Consider the following 15,832-nt stretch of genomic DNA (forward strand, 5'->3'; position numbering starts at 1 on the left):
CGGGCTGCGCGTGCACGCGGGGGGCGTGAGCGCCAAGTGCGCAGGCGCCGGAAGGAGCGAAGACGAACCGAGGAGGTTGTTGACGGCGGCCATGTTGGCCCTCGTCTCCATTTGTGTTGTGAGAGAAGTTAGGCACTGGGGAGAAGTCTTGACGATGCACGTTAAAAATCGTACTTGCGGACGCTAGAAACAAGAGAAAATGAGGGAAGCAGGGTGCAAAATAGCCTGTGCCCTGATTGCAACCACCAAAACAATGCTTTAAAAACAAATTATACTGCCTGCATCGAATAGCCCCCAATTAGTAGTTGTCTGGATTTTGGCTTTTGCTAAGGTTCTTGGACTTATTTAAACTAGTTACGTCTAGTGGCTGGGACCCACACGCACTGAAATTGGATTGGAAAGATTTCCCCAAGGTTTTAGAAGTTGAAGAAATGAGTGAGCAGGACCCTGGAGACAGGAAGTTAACACTTCCGCGTTAAGCCAGGCCTCTGCGTTAAGGCCAAATAAACTGTAACCGGGAAACGGAAGGTCGTGACGAAAAGACGAGTACCAGGAAACGCCCTCTGAACAGCAAAAACCATCAAACTGCAATTCGAAAGAACAAAGTGCCGAGTCTGATGACCCTCGCGCCCCGCCCTCCTCCATTTTTTGTCGCTTGAAAAAAATCCTCACTCATTCTAAACTTAGTGGAAAACACTACAGAATTATCACACATTACGATAAAGGATACTTTTACTGGTCATGTTTGCACAGGAGAGCAACGCAGACAACCCGCCCTATTCAGATGCACAACTATTGTAGGGTAAAGTGTTGAGGAATACACATTCCCAAAATTCCTATGGTTGTATTTCTTTAGCCCCTTAATGGATTTGAAAATGCTTTAAAACCATTAATACCTAAATCCTTACATCGGGGCCAGGATCACTAAATATAAAGTAAATGTTTCACAGAAGGAGAAATTCATGACGGTAACTTGTGAAATTTATAGCTATTCAGGATATATTTAGCAGCACATTTAAATGTTAAGCAAACCTAGGGAATCCCAGTCTCTAGAGGATCATAGCTAATCACAATCATTGTGCTAAGCACTGTGCATAACTTCTCATAATCCTAACAATCTACAAGATGAGCATCAACCATATTCTGCTGTTACAGGTAAAAGTTGCAGTGAACGACCTTGTGCACAGAGCAATTTAGTATATTTAAAATAATTTCTTTAGGAGAAATCCCCACACTAAAATTACAGGATGAAAGACAATGAACATTGAAAAAATCTTGTACATATTGCCAAAATTGCTTTCCAAAAGGGTTTTAAATTTAGCAAAGCCCAAATCCAGACAATTACTAATTTGAGATATACCCAAAGTTTCATTTATGAAATTAACTATTTTAGTGTGTCCTTTTGTGCATGTTATGGGCTGTTTGGAGGGCTATATACCCCCTAAATTCATGTTTAAGTCCTAACTCTATTGGCTCAGAATGTGGTTGTAGTTGTAGATAGGGCCTTTACAGAAGTAATTAGATTAAATGAGGTAGGGCGGACCGTAATCCAATACGACTGGTGTAAGAGATTAGGACACCCGCGTGCACAGAGGAAAGACCCTGTAAAGACAGAAGATGATCATCTATAAACCAAGGAGAGAGGTCTCGGAGTAAACAACCCTGCCAGAATCTTGATCTCCCAACTTCTAGTCTCTAAAACTGTGAGAAAATTTTCTGTTGTTTAAGCCAGCCAATCTCTAGTACTTTGTTATGGCAGCCCTAACAAAAGAATATAGTGTATAACATTAAAAAATGTTACTTTGGTGGAAACTGAACTTGAAACTTTTCTAATTAGTGAAGTTGAACATTTTCCCTTTTCTCTTGTGACTTGCCCATTCACACCATTGCTTTTTGGAATGTACAGTTCTTTGTCCTTTCAGTTTTTTAATTGCAAAAAAGTTTTCAATTTTCATGTAGTTAAACCTGTTCCATCTTTACCTTTGTCATGTTTGTAAACTGAGAAATTCCTTTCCTCTTCAGAGGAATTCTTTAAAATGTTTTAAGTTTTTCCTGTGTTTTCTTTAAAAAGGCAACTTTTTTATCCATCTGGAATTTTGGTATATCATGTGAGGTGAATTTATTTTGCTATTTTTCTCCGTATCATTTACCAGTTATCCTAACACAATTTATGGAATAATCTCTTTTTTAATGATTTTGGATACTGCTTTAATTATATATTAACCTCCTATGTATATACTACTGTTTATACCCTTCTATTATTCTACCCTTATCCCCCACATTACCACAGTTTTAATATTTGCAGCTTTAGAAAGATTGGGGCTAATTCCTTTTTCACTGTAATTTTTTTTTTTAAATTTCCAGTATTTATTCTTCTGGATTTGCTTTAGAATTATTAAATCGAGTCCCATCACTACCTCTACCACCACAATTGGTACAAATCGAATTGAAGAGAACCATCAGTTTTCTTTTCAATTCACGAGTGAAATAGTAACTAATCTATCCACTTTGCTAAACTGATTAAAAGTTGAGTTCTATGTATTATAATTTATCTATTTACATGTGTGTTAGTTCCTTAGATTGTGCTCCCGCAGAGTCGGCAGTGTCCAAAGCACCTTTGTATCCAAGCCTGGAAGAAGCTCAATAAACGACTATCTGCAAAGCACTCTAAAGCGAGGTATGCCCGTACTAGGTGTAGTTGTTCAAACAAAAATAGATGAGCATACATGTCTTCAGAAATACTCAACATAGAGAACTTATAAACGTGTTGCTAAGTGGATTTGGAAATTCCCAAGTTCAACTAAGGTATAAAATTTTAACTAATCAATTTGCCATTAACCAAAAGGTCTTCAAGCCTTCTTCTCAACAGAGAGCTCCAAACCAAGACCTAACAGGACTCAAGTATTCTAAATGGATAAGTGCAGGTACAATTCTAGCGTGGTGAAGGAGGTTTCAGGCATAGTTTGACTATACTATCCCTTAGGCGCATCCAGCTCTCTTTGCTGTGAAACCACGATTATCTGGCAACTTCGGGATCAAGGGTTGGCAAACTTTTTCTTAAAGGGCCAGATAGTAAATACTTTAGGCTGGTAGGCCATTTGGTCTCTGTCACAACTAATCAATACTGCTGCTGTAGCACAAAACAGCCAGAGAATAATAAACAAATGGGAATGGCTGAGTTCCAAGATGTTATTTACAAAAATAGGTGGCCAACCTGGGGGCTGTAGTTTACCAATCTCTGGTCTAGATAGGGAACCATATTACTTTCTTTTTAAAGAGAATTTGGGTCGATCAGCAATATTCTAGTCTAAGTAGTTTATACTGAACATCAGGCACCCAACTGCTAATGTGATCAGTGTGAACCAGTCAACTCAGTGGGAGTGGAGAGAAATCAATGTTCTGGATCTTAATCCTCACGGTGCCCCCAATAGGCCCAAGGTGGGCAGCCAGAATACCTCCCTATCTGTGAGAGCCTTATGGCTATAATGGAGCACACATTATTAGAATGAGTTCTAAGAACCAAAATGTCACCATATTGGCACCACTAAAAAAAAAAATGGCAGGGGCCAGCCCTGTGGCATGGCGGTTAAGTGCATGTGCTCTGCTGCTGGCGGCCCGGGTTTGGATCCTGGGCGCACACCGATGCACCACTTGTCAGGCCATGCTGAGGCCGCGTCCCACATAAGGTGGAAGAAGATAGGCGAGGACGTTAGCTCAGGGCCAGTCTTCCTCAGCAAAAAGAGGAGGATTGGCATGGATGTTAGCTCAGGGCTGATCTTCCTCACAAAAAAAAGAAAGTGGCCGAGTTCAGAATACAAACTGAGGGAATGCCAGTCAGTACAAAAACATCCTGACAATCAGTAAAAACCTCTTAAGAGCGATGACAAAAAAAATTCCATGACATGTTTGGAGAAGAAAGATATCAAATATAAGAAGTGGCAAAACAAACTGGCCAAAAAGAGGCTTTAATACTACTTCTAGAAACTAAATGATTAAATTAAAAGGGTGAAACAAAATGTGAGGGCATTAGTATAATTGGCACCTCAGTTTAGAGAGAGGTATAGATGGTTGTAACACGAGGATAGCTGCAAGCTAACTCCCAAACTATAGTTAACAATTAAAACATTAATTAGATCAGCCACCTGCAGAAATGATACAAACCAAGAAATGTTTGGTATCAGTTTCAGGAATACCCTAAATCTAATCAAGGTGATCTATAGGCAGTGAGTGGGACATGGTCCTTGATGAAATCAGTGGTAGAGCCTGATAAGGTGAGAGCCCTGTGGTGGAGATAATGTAGGAGAGCAGCTTCCATTTACTTACTACAGAACACTTACTGCATGCCAGAAGCTTTACACACTTGATTTCATTTACTTCTCACAATAGTCTCATGAGGAAATATTATTTATGGAAAAGAAAACTAAAGCTTGGAGATGTTAACGTGCCCAAAGTTACTAGTAGGGGGCAGAACTGTGATGCAAACACAGACCAAGACTCTACAACTGCTGCTTTTTGAACTAATTGCATTTTTCAAATGGATCACCTGTAGAACTCTGTCCTGCAATATTTTAAAAGATACGCTTTAGAAAAATGTTCCATGGGCAAACTGGTTGGGGAATTCTCACTGTTTACTGTACTCCAGGACTCCTCTGAGCCCTTCCTATAAATCTAAAGACCGGAGAAAATAACAAATGGATTGGCTGGCCTTTCTAGACCATCTCTTTATCTTGTCCTTCCTCTTTCTAACTGCACAAAGTGAATAAGTAATGGAAAATAATACTTCCAGGATGTGGACTAGATCTGGTAGGAGTATGTGATTAGGGTGTTCAAAAATGTCTGGATTTGAGCCTCAGCATTTAAAAATTAATGTTTATATGTAACAAAAATTAAACAGGAAGGTTTTTTCTTTTAAACTTAAAGAAATACATGGATAATGGTTATAGTAAAGCATACGCTATAAGAATGGCAGTAAACGCTGTTTGGAGCCCCTTGGTACTGCCAACTCATAGATCTTAGTTGTAAACAAGCAGAAGGATGATGCAATCTCTGACATAATTAAAACTGGGTAAACCACAATGGGTGTGTTCCTCAAATAGTGTGCCAAGTATTTGTCCAGGTCTATTATAGCTACTGAGCAAATGGGTTGGCATGAATAGTTATGTCCTTAATGTGTACATCATTAAGAGGTCGATATGTCTTCTCATTTACTGGTAACTTCTCCAATTCATCTAGAGTCTCCAGACCATCTATCACCCTGAAAGAGAAACGATAGAATGTATGAAAATTTCCTCATATTGAAACATAGCATCCAAATTCCTATAGCAATTATAGTCTCCTTAAGAGAAAAGAATCATGTCTCATAGTTCTTTGAATTCCCTAGTTGAGTTCAAATCAAATATTGATTTGATTTTCTGCCACAGATATGGGCCAAAATTCAGAAACAAAAATTCATTTTTATGCCTTCTGAGAACAGTAGCGATAGGAATATATCCACCAAAGTATCTCAACATTGTATTCTTTGTCATTCACACAGCATAGCTACAAATGGGGCCAGTATTACCAATCATAAGGTTTTCTTTTGTATAGGAAATACCCGGAGAAAGCACGTAAGGATGACACTATTATTATCAGTATTGCCCTATACTGAAGGTCTTGAGGTGGGTGGCCACTTTGCACTTTATTGTTTAAAATGGTGTTTTTACTTTTTGCTTCTGGACAACAACAAAAAGCAATAATAATAAAAATAGGAGAAGAGAAGATAGACAGTCAAGCATACTTCCAGCAAGCCCACTTCATGTTTCCACCAAAAACAAAATATTGAGAGCTACCCTTCAAAGACGTTCTGGAAAGTCAGTCTAAAACATTTGCTAAGAAAAGGTGGCTTTTTAGATTATACCTTTTAGTGCAACTCAAAGCAATTTTCAAGACCTATAGTATGCACTTAAGAAAAAAAGATAACAGATTTACATTTTATTTAGCATCTCCACTAAAATGGCACTATAACAAAAACCTTTTGATTTTACTCCCAAATGTAGGACAATTAAGCTCTTTTATTCTAAGTTTTAAAGACTTCCTCACCTCCTGGGTCAGTAAGAGAAACAGAGGAGCTAGGAATAGATCTCAGGTGAAAAAGGGCATGTCAACTGAGGCAAGTCAGTCTGGTCAGGCACCTGGGATACCGGCCCCTTTGAAAACCAGTGGAAGGCTATGTACCATCTTCCTAGAAAACTGTGTGTGCATATACAAAAAACACACAATTTCAAGCAGTTCGTGGACCTGAGGTTAAGAATCCTTGTTCTAAACTCTACAGTTTTGTTACAAATACTGTAAGATAAGTCCTGGTAATTATTGATCAACAATTCTGAATGGTGGGTTAAATGAGAAAATAAAAGGAAGGGAACGGGGATTATCCACATATACACAAAAACGACTAAAGGCTGTAATACTTCATTAATTTCACTGATATTATTAATCTATAAATTAGACATATGTATATGGAATGAAAAAAGTTATCGAGTCTTCTATTTCTAATTAATCTCACTTGGCATCCAAACTGTTAAATAAAACAAACTCTGGAACTGTGCCTTAGTTTACTGAGCATAGTGAATATTTGTTGACAAACAGACCTCCTGTGGATTCACAAAAGCAATTTCCAGCTATAGTGCATGTAATGGATATTCTGGCAGACTGGTGAACACCTTCCTAGGATCCAGTCTCCCTTCTTACTCACAGAAACCTGATTTTATTGAGAAGAGCAAGATGTCCAGCTGCAAAACATCTCCTACCCTCCTTTGTAGGTAAGAGGAGGCCACATTGCTAACTTCAGGGTCTTCCGGGAAAGGTCTTTAAAAAGGGGCTGACTCAGCTAGCAAGGACCTTTTGCCTTTCCTCCTCCTTTCTGCCTGGAACACAGATGTTCTGACTGGAGCTGTGCTGCTCACATTATGACCATGAGGTGAGCCTGAGGATGGAAGCTAAAGGTGACTGAGAAGAGAGACAAAGGCACCTGGAACACTGGTGACATAATGCAACCACCATCCCAGTCCATCTTGTTTAACACACTGTTTTTCAGCTCTATTAGTTGCAGCAAGATGCTAGTCTTTCTTTCTTTTTTTGGTGAGCAGCTCAGCCCTGTGCCAACATCTGCCAATCCGCCTCTTTTTTTTGCTGAGGAAGACTGGCCCTGGACCAACATTGGTGCCCATCTTCCTCCACTTTATATGGGATGCTGCCACAGCATGGCTCACCAAGCAGTGTGTCGGTGTGCGCCCGGGATCCGAACCGGCGAACCCCGGGCCGCCGCAGCGGAGCATGTGCACTTAACCGCTTGCGCCACCAGGCCGGCCCCAGCAAGATGCTATTCTTAATGAAAACAGATACATTACTGTTAACTTGCATAACGATCCTGAAAAAACAGTCCTGGCCCCTCTTTTACAAACAAGGAAACTGAGGCTCAGAGAGGTTATAAGTTTGCCCAAGGCACAGGGCTGGTGAGTGGTAGACTTAAATTCTAGGTATGTTTAGCCCTCATACTGCTCTTTCAACATTAGTTATGCTACTATCACAGCCACTCACATGCATCCTTTGCATTCAAATTCCAAAGAAGAAAATCATCACCAGAATACTCACTTTCCAAATACTGTGTATTTCATGTCCAAATGTGGCTGCTTGCCGTAGGTGATGAAGAACTGAGATCCATTGGTGTTGGGGCCATTATTAGCCATAGATACAACACCTCTAACACTGTGCTGAAAAAGACAGACCAAAGTATTAATTTAACTGTGTTTTTATATAAATATTCCAAATGTAGGACTGACACAAGACATGCACTCTTTACTTTCCCAATATTTAAGGGACCAAGAAAGCATTTAATCAGCTTCTCCCTATAAGGGCTAATCCAAATCTTCAGTTTCTGTATTATCTGTATCTCTGTATGTAAACTGTTTATATATCAAATCATTATTTCCCAATTAGTTTCATTTTCACTTTGGAGAAGTACAGCCACAAACACTTTTAGCAATACCAATGTATAACAGAAATAATCCTTACATTTATATTAAGGAACAGTGTGCTGGCATGAAACGATCAGGCAGACAACAAAACCAAAATCCCCATAATCTCTTCACCCATACACTGGACTCTGGCTAGTTTCTTTATCTGTAAAACAAGGGAGGTTGGACTGGTTCAGGGGTTTATTTGTAACCCAAATGCTCACAAGGGTCAGCTGATAATAAATTGATAATTGGGCAGAATGTAAACATTAGGGAGTGGTGGAGTTTGGTAAAAGGAATAGTATATTTCTTGCCTTTACAAATTTTTTTTTAACCAATGGCCACAAAGAATGCATCTGTAGCTCTTCCACCCATGGGCAGTCAGTTCATAACCCCACGACTGGATGATCTCAGGAAGGTCTTGTCTAGCTCTAATATTCATGATTCTATTTGTTATATGAGGGACTGTGTACAGGAATTAAAAGGACTTTACCAGTAAGCTTGATGTGACGGAACCGTGTTACAGGGAGGTGCCCAAATATAAAATATACCACAAGTAGCTCCAACGATTACTCTACCTTTAGCTATTCATCAGGGGACACTAATGAGGCAATCCACAGAGATGCTGCTACATCAAGATAGTGATGCTTACTCTCCCTAAAAGATGACTCCAATCCAATCCAACATTTGATACATACATAAGAATATATGCACTACTTATGACTTACTATTACCCATTAACCTATTTCCAAACTTTTAAGAATTAAAATTTACAAACTGTTGCATAAGCCTATGTGCTCCCCTCAGCTATTACCACAGCCTCTCCAAGAGGTAGCCACTGTTCTAATATCTTTATAGATGCCTAAACAATACATTGTTTCCTTTTGCTTGTTTCTGAGCGCTATGGAATGGTATAGTAGTATTGACAGTCTTCTGAGAAATGCTTTCTACACTTAACTTGATGCTTCTTAGATTCACACGTGTATGCAGCTGTAATTCTGATTTTTTTTTTTACTGCTGTATAATATTCTACTACTGAATATACTACAATTTGTCTATTCTGTGATCAATGGACACTTGGGTTGTTTTTACATTTTTGTTATTACAAGTAGTACTCTACAAACACTCTTGTACATGTCTCCTAGTGCACATGTATAAGGTTTCTCTAGGGTAAGCATTTGGGAATGGAATTTCTGGGTCAGAGTATGTAAATATTCAACATACCTCCTCAACTCTGCTGTATAAGATAATGGTTCATAACTCTGGCTGCATAGGAATCACCAGGGAACCTTAACATATATGCAAGGTCCTACTCAGTCCTACTGACTGTTTTTCTTTAGATTTAGGGGGGTAAGGCCCTATTCTATTTTTAAAACTTCCACAGGTGAGTCTCTAACAGCCAAGATTGAAAACCAATGGTGTAGGAAACCAGATTAGTGTTATGGAGGCAGTCATTAATTAATGCCTAAAAAATTGTTTCTTTTCTAATTCAGGAAAAGGATTTTTTTAAACAATTTATCACCTCCCAAACCCCAACTCCTGTAACAAAAGTAATATTTCTTTATGACAGAAAAGCAAAAAGAAGATAAGCTAGAGCCAGCAGTGATGGCCTAGTGGTTAAAGTTCAGCGCACTCCACTTCAGGGGCCCAGGTTTGGTTCCCGGGCGCGGAACCACACCACTTGTCTGTCAGCAGCCATGCTGTGGTGGTGGCTCACATAGAAGAATTAGAAGGACTTACAGCTAGAATATACAACTATGTACTGGGGCTTTGAGGAAGAAAAAAAAAAAGAAGATAAAATAAATTACTCCTAGTCCTACCATCCAGAGATAAACACTAATGAATTTTTCTCAGAATTTTTGCTAGGTATATTTTAATATAACTGAAATTCAATATACTAAATTACATATTCTCATTGAGGATAATTTATCTCTTTTTTCTAATTTTGAAGTTATCTTTTTTAAATAGGCATGCATTAGTTTTCCTATTTTAGAAAAAAAGATTCTTTAGAAAGTTTGAAAAATATAGAAAAAATATGACAAAGGAAATAAAAACGCCTAATTTTACCATGCTGAAGATTTATATGCACTTCTCTTTAACCTAGTTGAGATCTACCACAGGCATTAGGTAAAGTTAATACCGGAATATTCAAACATCTAACAGAAGATGATAAAAGTTGGAGATTGATAATGAACAATATTATAAGCAGAAGGTATGATAGTCTTTCCCCCCACACTCAAAAAGGCTAGTGATTCATAGAAAACATGAACTTTATAGTGAGACATTAAGCCCCTTTGGTACGTTACTGATTAAACATTTCAGGTTGGACCCAAAGATAAGCTCACCTAATATGAAGATCCATGTAATGGTGAGATTCCAGTATATATTTTAGGCTAGAACTGCCATTTATATTTTCTCCCTGACATCACTTATGAAGTGTGAAAAACTATAAAAAAAAAGTGTATTTGTTTACTGATGATGTTTACTTGTCTTACTACAACATATGTATCAAAGTTTCCAAGTGTAAACAAGGCATGAGAAAATAGATTTTGAAGCACTGGGGATATACCTTAAGATATTCACTGTATTCATCCTCAAATTTCTTGCCCCAGATACTGTTACCTCCTCTTCCAGTACCTATATTACAAGACAAACAAAAGAAGTCTCTCAAGTTGAAAAAGGGTTCATTTTCTCAAACTTAAGGGCTAGTTTAACTCTTTTTTTTTAATTAATTAATTTATTTTTCCCCCAAAGCCCCAGTAGAGAGTTGTACATCATAGCTGCACATCCTTCTAGTTGCTGTATGTGGGACACGGCCTGAACATGGCCGGAGAGGCGGTGCGTCGGTGCGCGCCCGGGCTCCAAACCCGGGCCGCCAGCAGCGGAGTGCGCGCACTTAACCACTAAGCCATGGCGCCGGCCCTTGTTTAACTCTTTAAATACAAAAAAAATTTGATATGGCCTCTCTTCCTTCCCAAAATTTCACTTTACAGACCAGAAAAATAAAATATCTCTACAAAAAACAAAAACTCTCCTTATCAGTAGTGGTCATATTTTAGGGCTGGGTGCTAGTAGTTTCCGCTTAAAAGTTTCTTGCTGTGGTAAGGTAGCCCAGTTATAAAAACTCTGCATGCTTTTATTTTTCTAATCTTTCTCTCCTCTCTTCTTCATACTATATACCCAATTCCCTAGATATGAATGAAATATCTTACCTGTCGGATCTCCTGTTTGAACCATGAAACCCTTGATATTTCTATGAAATATACAGCCATTGTAGTAATTACTGGCACAAAGAGCCAAGAAATTCTGAAGAGAATAAAAATAATGATTGAGAAATGATATAGCAGAAACACATTTAAGATAAAGAACCAACTGTCTTTACTGAAAACACTATAATAGCATATTTAAACTACGTCTTTTATTTGTTTTTTTTGTGAGGAAGATCAGCCCTGAGCTAATATCTGCCAATCCTCCTATTTTTTTTGCTGAGGAATAGTGGCCTTGGGCTAACATCCGTGCCCATCCTCCTCTACTTTATATGGGACGTGGCCACAGCATGGCTTGACAAGCGGTGCATCGGCGCACGACCGGGATCCAAACCCCGGGCCGCTGCAGCAGAACGCAAGCACTTAACTGCTACACCACCGGGCTGGCCCCTAAACTATGTCTTTTAGACATTATTTTGGATAATGTCACTCCCCTGCCTAAAACACTTTAATGGCTTCCGTTTGTTCTTGGAATAAAATACAAAATCCTCAGCAGGCCCAACAAGCTGTTCATGACCTGGGCCACCTCTGCATCTCAGATGATGATAACCTATTCCCTGTTGCTCACTATGGTAACCCCATCAGCCTCCTGAAAAGTCATCCAAAAGAGGCAGGCTTCCCTACCTGGAGGACTTTGTACCTGCTCTCTTCACACCTGCAGTGTTCTTTTTATATCTTTCCATTGGAGATGCCTTCATTACCTTTCACACTAAGTTTAAGTATCACTTGCTTAACTTTGGCCTGCCCTCACCTTCTTTTAAATAATTCCTTTCCCATTATTCTCAATCTTAACACTTTATTTCCTTCAAGACAATATCACCCTCTAGAATTACTTTTTTTCTAGAATGCATTTTTCCCCTGCCTATTTTCCCAGCCAGAATATTAACTCCAAGAAGCCAATGCCGACAGTGTCCAAACTCCACAATGTCTCTTGTTCATCATTGTATTCCCAAACGCTAGCAAGACAGCCTTTTATAAATGAATGCTGAGGGAATGCCTATATATAGCCAACTCTTCTTCCTTCTATCCTTGTCATTTAAACAAGTGAAATGACGTATGGAACAGTTCTCTTACCTAATTTCTAATGATTATTTACGTTTCCTGAGGAAAATGAGCCAAAAGGAAAAGATACCAGGCACTCTATACCTGGAGAAAAATTATTTCTCCTTTTCTTTCTTTTTTTTTTTTGTGAGGAAGATCAGTCCTGAGCTACCATCCGATGCCAATCCTCCTCTTTGTGCTGAGGAAGACTGGCCCTGGGCTAACACCTGTGCCCATCTTCCTCTACTTTATATGGGATGCTGCCACAGCATGGCCTGACAAGCAGTGCATCGGTGCGCGCCCGGGATCTGAACCCAGGTCGCCAGCAGCAGAGCTTGCACACTTAACCACTACACCACAGGGCCAGCCCGCTAACAATGGTTTTATAGAAAAATTTTTTGGGGGGGCCGGCCCCATGGCTCAGTAGTTAAGTTCGGTGCGCTCCGCTTCAGTGGCCCAGGTTCAGTTCCTGGGCGTGGACCTACACCACTCGTTGGTGGCCATGCTGTGGCAGCGACCCACATACAAAATAGAAGAAGACTGGCACAGATGTTAGCTCAGGGCCAATACTCCCCAAGCAAAAAGAGGAAGATTGGCAACAGATGTTAGCTCAGAGTGAATCTTCCTGAGCAAAAAAAAAAAAAAAAAGAAAGAAAGAAAGAAAGAAAAGTTTTTTTTTGGATGTCGTTATTTTCTTAAGTTAGATGATTCAATTTCAAAATGGTTATCCTGTTGCATTAACTCACTTTTTTATGTACATAATGGTACTCACTTCACATGTTTTAGGTGTCCTTTCACAGAAGACTTCTATTTTAATATCACCTACATCTGTATGCAGTGTCACCGACTAAAAAGGAGAGAGGATGTGAGAACAAAAGAAATTTCTTCAGGTGACCTTATGCACTATATGATTTCCCTAACTAGATATTAAAGATGACAAACTGAATAAAAGCAGAGAGGAAGAAATACGGTTTCAGAGATGAACCACCCACATAGCAGCTCTGAGAGACAAGATGTATTTCTTCTTCTTCTTTTTTTATTTTTTTGAGGAAGATCAGCCCTGAGCTACCATCCATGCCAATCCTTTTTTTTTTTTTTTGCTGAGGAAGACTGGCCCTGAGCTAACATCTATTGCCAATCCTCCTCCTTTTTTTTTTTTTTTCCCTTTTTCTCCCCAAAGCCCCAGTAGATAGTTGTACGTCATAGTTGCACATCCTTCTAGAAGCTGTATGTGGGACGCCACCTCAGCATGGCTGGACAAGCGGCGCGTCGGTGCTCGCCTGGATCCGAACCCAGGCCGCCAGTAGTGGAGCGTGTGCAATTAACCGATAAGCCACGGGGCCAGCCCCAGATGTATTTCTTCAAAATTTATATCAGCAATAGAAAAAAACTCCATAAGATAAATATAAATACTAAGGTAAAATGATATCTAGTCTAAAAACTTGGGAGCAAGTATTATGATGGAAATAATTAATTTAAGTTTGAATTTTTCATCAATAAAAATAAAAATTCTTATGTTAGTATTATTGATTAAATGGCAATTCACTTACATCATTAATATTTATTGAAAAATAATAAGGAAATGATTTTTCAAAACAGTTTTCACCATTTCCCTTAATGTAATTTAATTGTGAGAGACAGGGTTAAAAACAATTCCTTTCTCAACTAAAGACAACAGACATAAAAAGTGTCAGTGCTTCTAGATCCTAAATATGCAGAGGTAACCATGGTACTCTTTCTTGCCTGCTTTTTGTTTATCTGTTGTTTTGGTAGCTTACCTATTCTTTTTGTTACCCCATTCCAGACAGGGGGAAAACTATTCTGAGGCTTCCGTTTTCATTTCTTCTTACAGTAGGATCTAGCAGTCAGAGAGTATGGCCAGGCAGAGGACAGGAGAGTGTGTGTGTTGGGGGGCGGTGGGCAGGGCATTATTCTCATTGCTTTTCTTCTACTTCAAGCTCTAGTTGCCCACCTTAGTCCAGAGCAAAAGGATTCAATTAAAATTATCACACCTGGCTACACTCTTCTGCTCTTCCAACTCCCCCTTTCCATCTCTATCTATCTTGCAGTCAGTCTTTTTCCATAAAAGATAAATTCTGTATGGTTTAAGTGAAAATAAAAAATTTAAAAGTAATTTTGCTTATTTCTGTTTTGCTTAGAATCATTTTACACTGTATGCTTCTACAGCTTATCATTTTTCCATCTTGCCATTGAAATTTCCATGCAGTTTTATTTCCCTTGGCTGACCTTCTAAAAATTACTTATACTGAAAGACATTCATAAGAATTCCATAAAACTGGGCCGGCCCAGTGGCTTAGTGGTTGGGTGCGCGTGCTCTGCTGCTGGCGGCCCGGGGTGGGATCCCGGGTGCGCACCGATGCACCGCTTCTCCGGCCATGCTGAGGCCGCGTCCCATATGCAGCAACTAGACGGATGTGCCGCTATGACATACAACTATCTACTGGGGCTTTGGGGAGAAAAAAATAAATAAAAAATCTTTAAAAAAAAAAAAAAAGAATTCCATAAAACTTACCATTTTTCTTCTTGATGGTTTCAGGAAGCACTGTTATGTAATTTTTCAGTCTTATCGAGAGAAGTTCGAAAATGAGTCTCTATTCCCAAAAGAAAAAAAATTAAGTTCACCTTCTCTGAACTCACACATGCTCATCTTGACTGCATATTTAAAAGAAAAAGTCTTGAGAGCACCCCCCAAGTAATAAAAATACGGCTATGCAAGTGATGAGGAGCTCCTACCAGACTCAAGCCCCTCAATCGCCTACTTCTGCTCACTCTCCTTCAGGATCCTCCTGCAATCCCCGACAAGCCAGGGACATCCCCGCCCTGGGGTCTGCGCGCTGGGCGTCCCCGCCGCCCGGAACGCTGCCGCTCGAACACCTCTACGGCTGCCTTCCTCACCGCCAAGCCTGCCCAAGAGTCAGGTCTCCCTGGCCCGACAACTCGATTCAAAACTGCCTCCACCCTAGTTCCTGCCCTGTGTCCTTTTCCCACAGCACTTACACTAATACAACACACGCTCGATTAAGTCTGTCCTTTCAACAACGCCTCCCCGCCCAGAATGCTCACTCAAGCAGCCCAAGAACTCACACACACAGCGCTCAGCACGGGTCTGAATAAGCGAATGAAAGAATGAGCGACGTTACCGCGTACTTACTTAACCACTTCGGTTAGCACAGTTGTTAAAAACTTAAAACGACGCCCGCACGGGTCTGTAGACTCGAAATTAGTTTCTTCGGGTCACCGGAAGTCGAGTACGGGACCCACTAGAGAGAACGCCGCTCACCTGCTCGCCTCCTTCTCCCTCCCCGCTCCTCCTTATCTCAAAACAAAAGGACTAGACCTAGAGAGACAATGTCATTTATCCGCACCTGGAACACTTTCGACAGTGAAAGGGAACTCTTCTAATAATTACATGAGGACAAGAACCGTAACCTGGAACTATTCTGGGCAACCTTCAGAAGCGTCGTGGGCTCAGACGTAAAACGGGAAGAGCACTTCCGGCCGCTTGTCCCTCAG

At 40.0% G+C, this 15,832-nt stretch overlaps 1 protein-coding gene across 4 annotated transcripts; it reads right to left on the minus strand.

Moving 5' to 3' along the window:
* Positions 1-3,949: 3,949 nt before the first annotated feature.
* PPIL3 (peptidylprolyl isomerase like 3) lies at positions 3,950-15,821 on the minus strand. Of its 4 annotated transcripts, none has more exons than XM_058549557.1 (7): positions 15,685-15,821; positions 14,832-14,910; positions 13,071-13,145; positions 11,204-11,297; positions 10,561-10,628; positions 7,630-7,748; positions 3,950-5,254 (listed from the first exon to the last, which is right to left on the minus strand). In XM_058549557.1, exons 2-7 carry the CDS (start codon positions 14,832-14,834, stop codon positions 5,128-5,130), a joined length of 486 nt encoding a protein of 161 aa, XP_058405540.1. In that variant the 5' UTR covers positions 14,835-14,910; positions 15,685-15,821; the 3' UTR covers positions 3,950-5,127. The 4 variants fall into 4 exon arrangements, with proteins under 4 accessions (XP_058405540.1, XP_058405541.1, XP_058405543.1 ...); XM_058549558.1 differs by lacking the exon at positions 15,685-15,821 and adding an exon at positions 15,471-15,581; XM_058549560.1 differs by lacking the exon at positions 15,685-15,821 and adding an exon at positions 15,317-15,415.
* Between the last annotated feature and the right edge of the window lie 11 nt (positions 15,822-15,832).

The sequence above is a fragment of the Diceros bicornis genome, chromosome 10 (genome assembly GCF_020826845.1).
Source record: "Diceros bicornis minor isolate mBicDic1 chromosome 10, mDicBic1.mat.cur, whole genome shotgun sequence".
NCBI classification, from domain to species: domain Eukaryota; kingdom Metazoa; phylum Chordata; class Mammalia; order Perissodactyla; family Rhinocerotidae; genus Diceros; species Diceros bicornis.

Coding starts and splice junctions, on each gene's coding strand:
- PPIL3 (XM_058549557.1), bottom strand. Junction 7,749..10,560: donor AATACAGTGAATATCTTAAG/GTATATCCCCAG, acceptor TGTCTTTTTCAG/CACAGTGTTAGAGGTGTTGT. Junction 5,255..7,629: donor AAATACACAGTATTTGGAAA/GTGAGTATTCTG, acceptor TTTCTCTTTCAG/GGTGATAGATGGTCTGGAGA.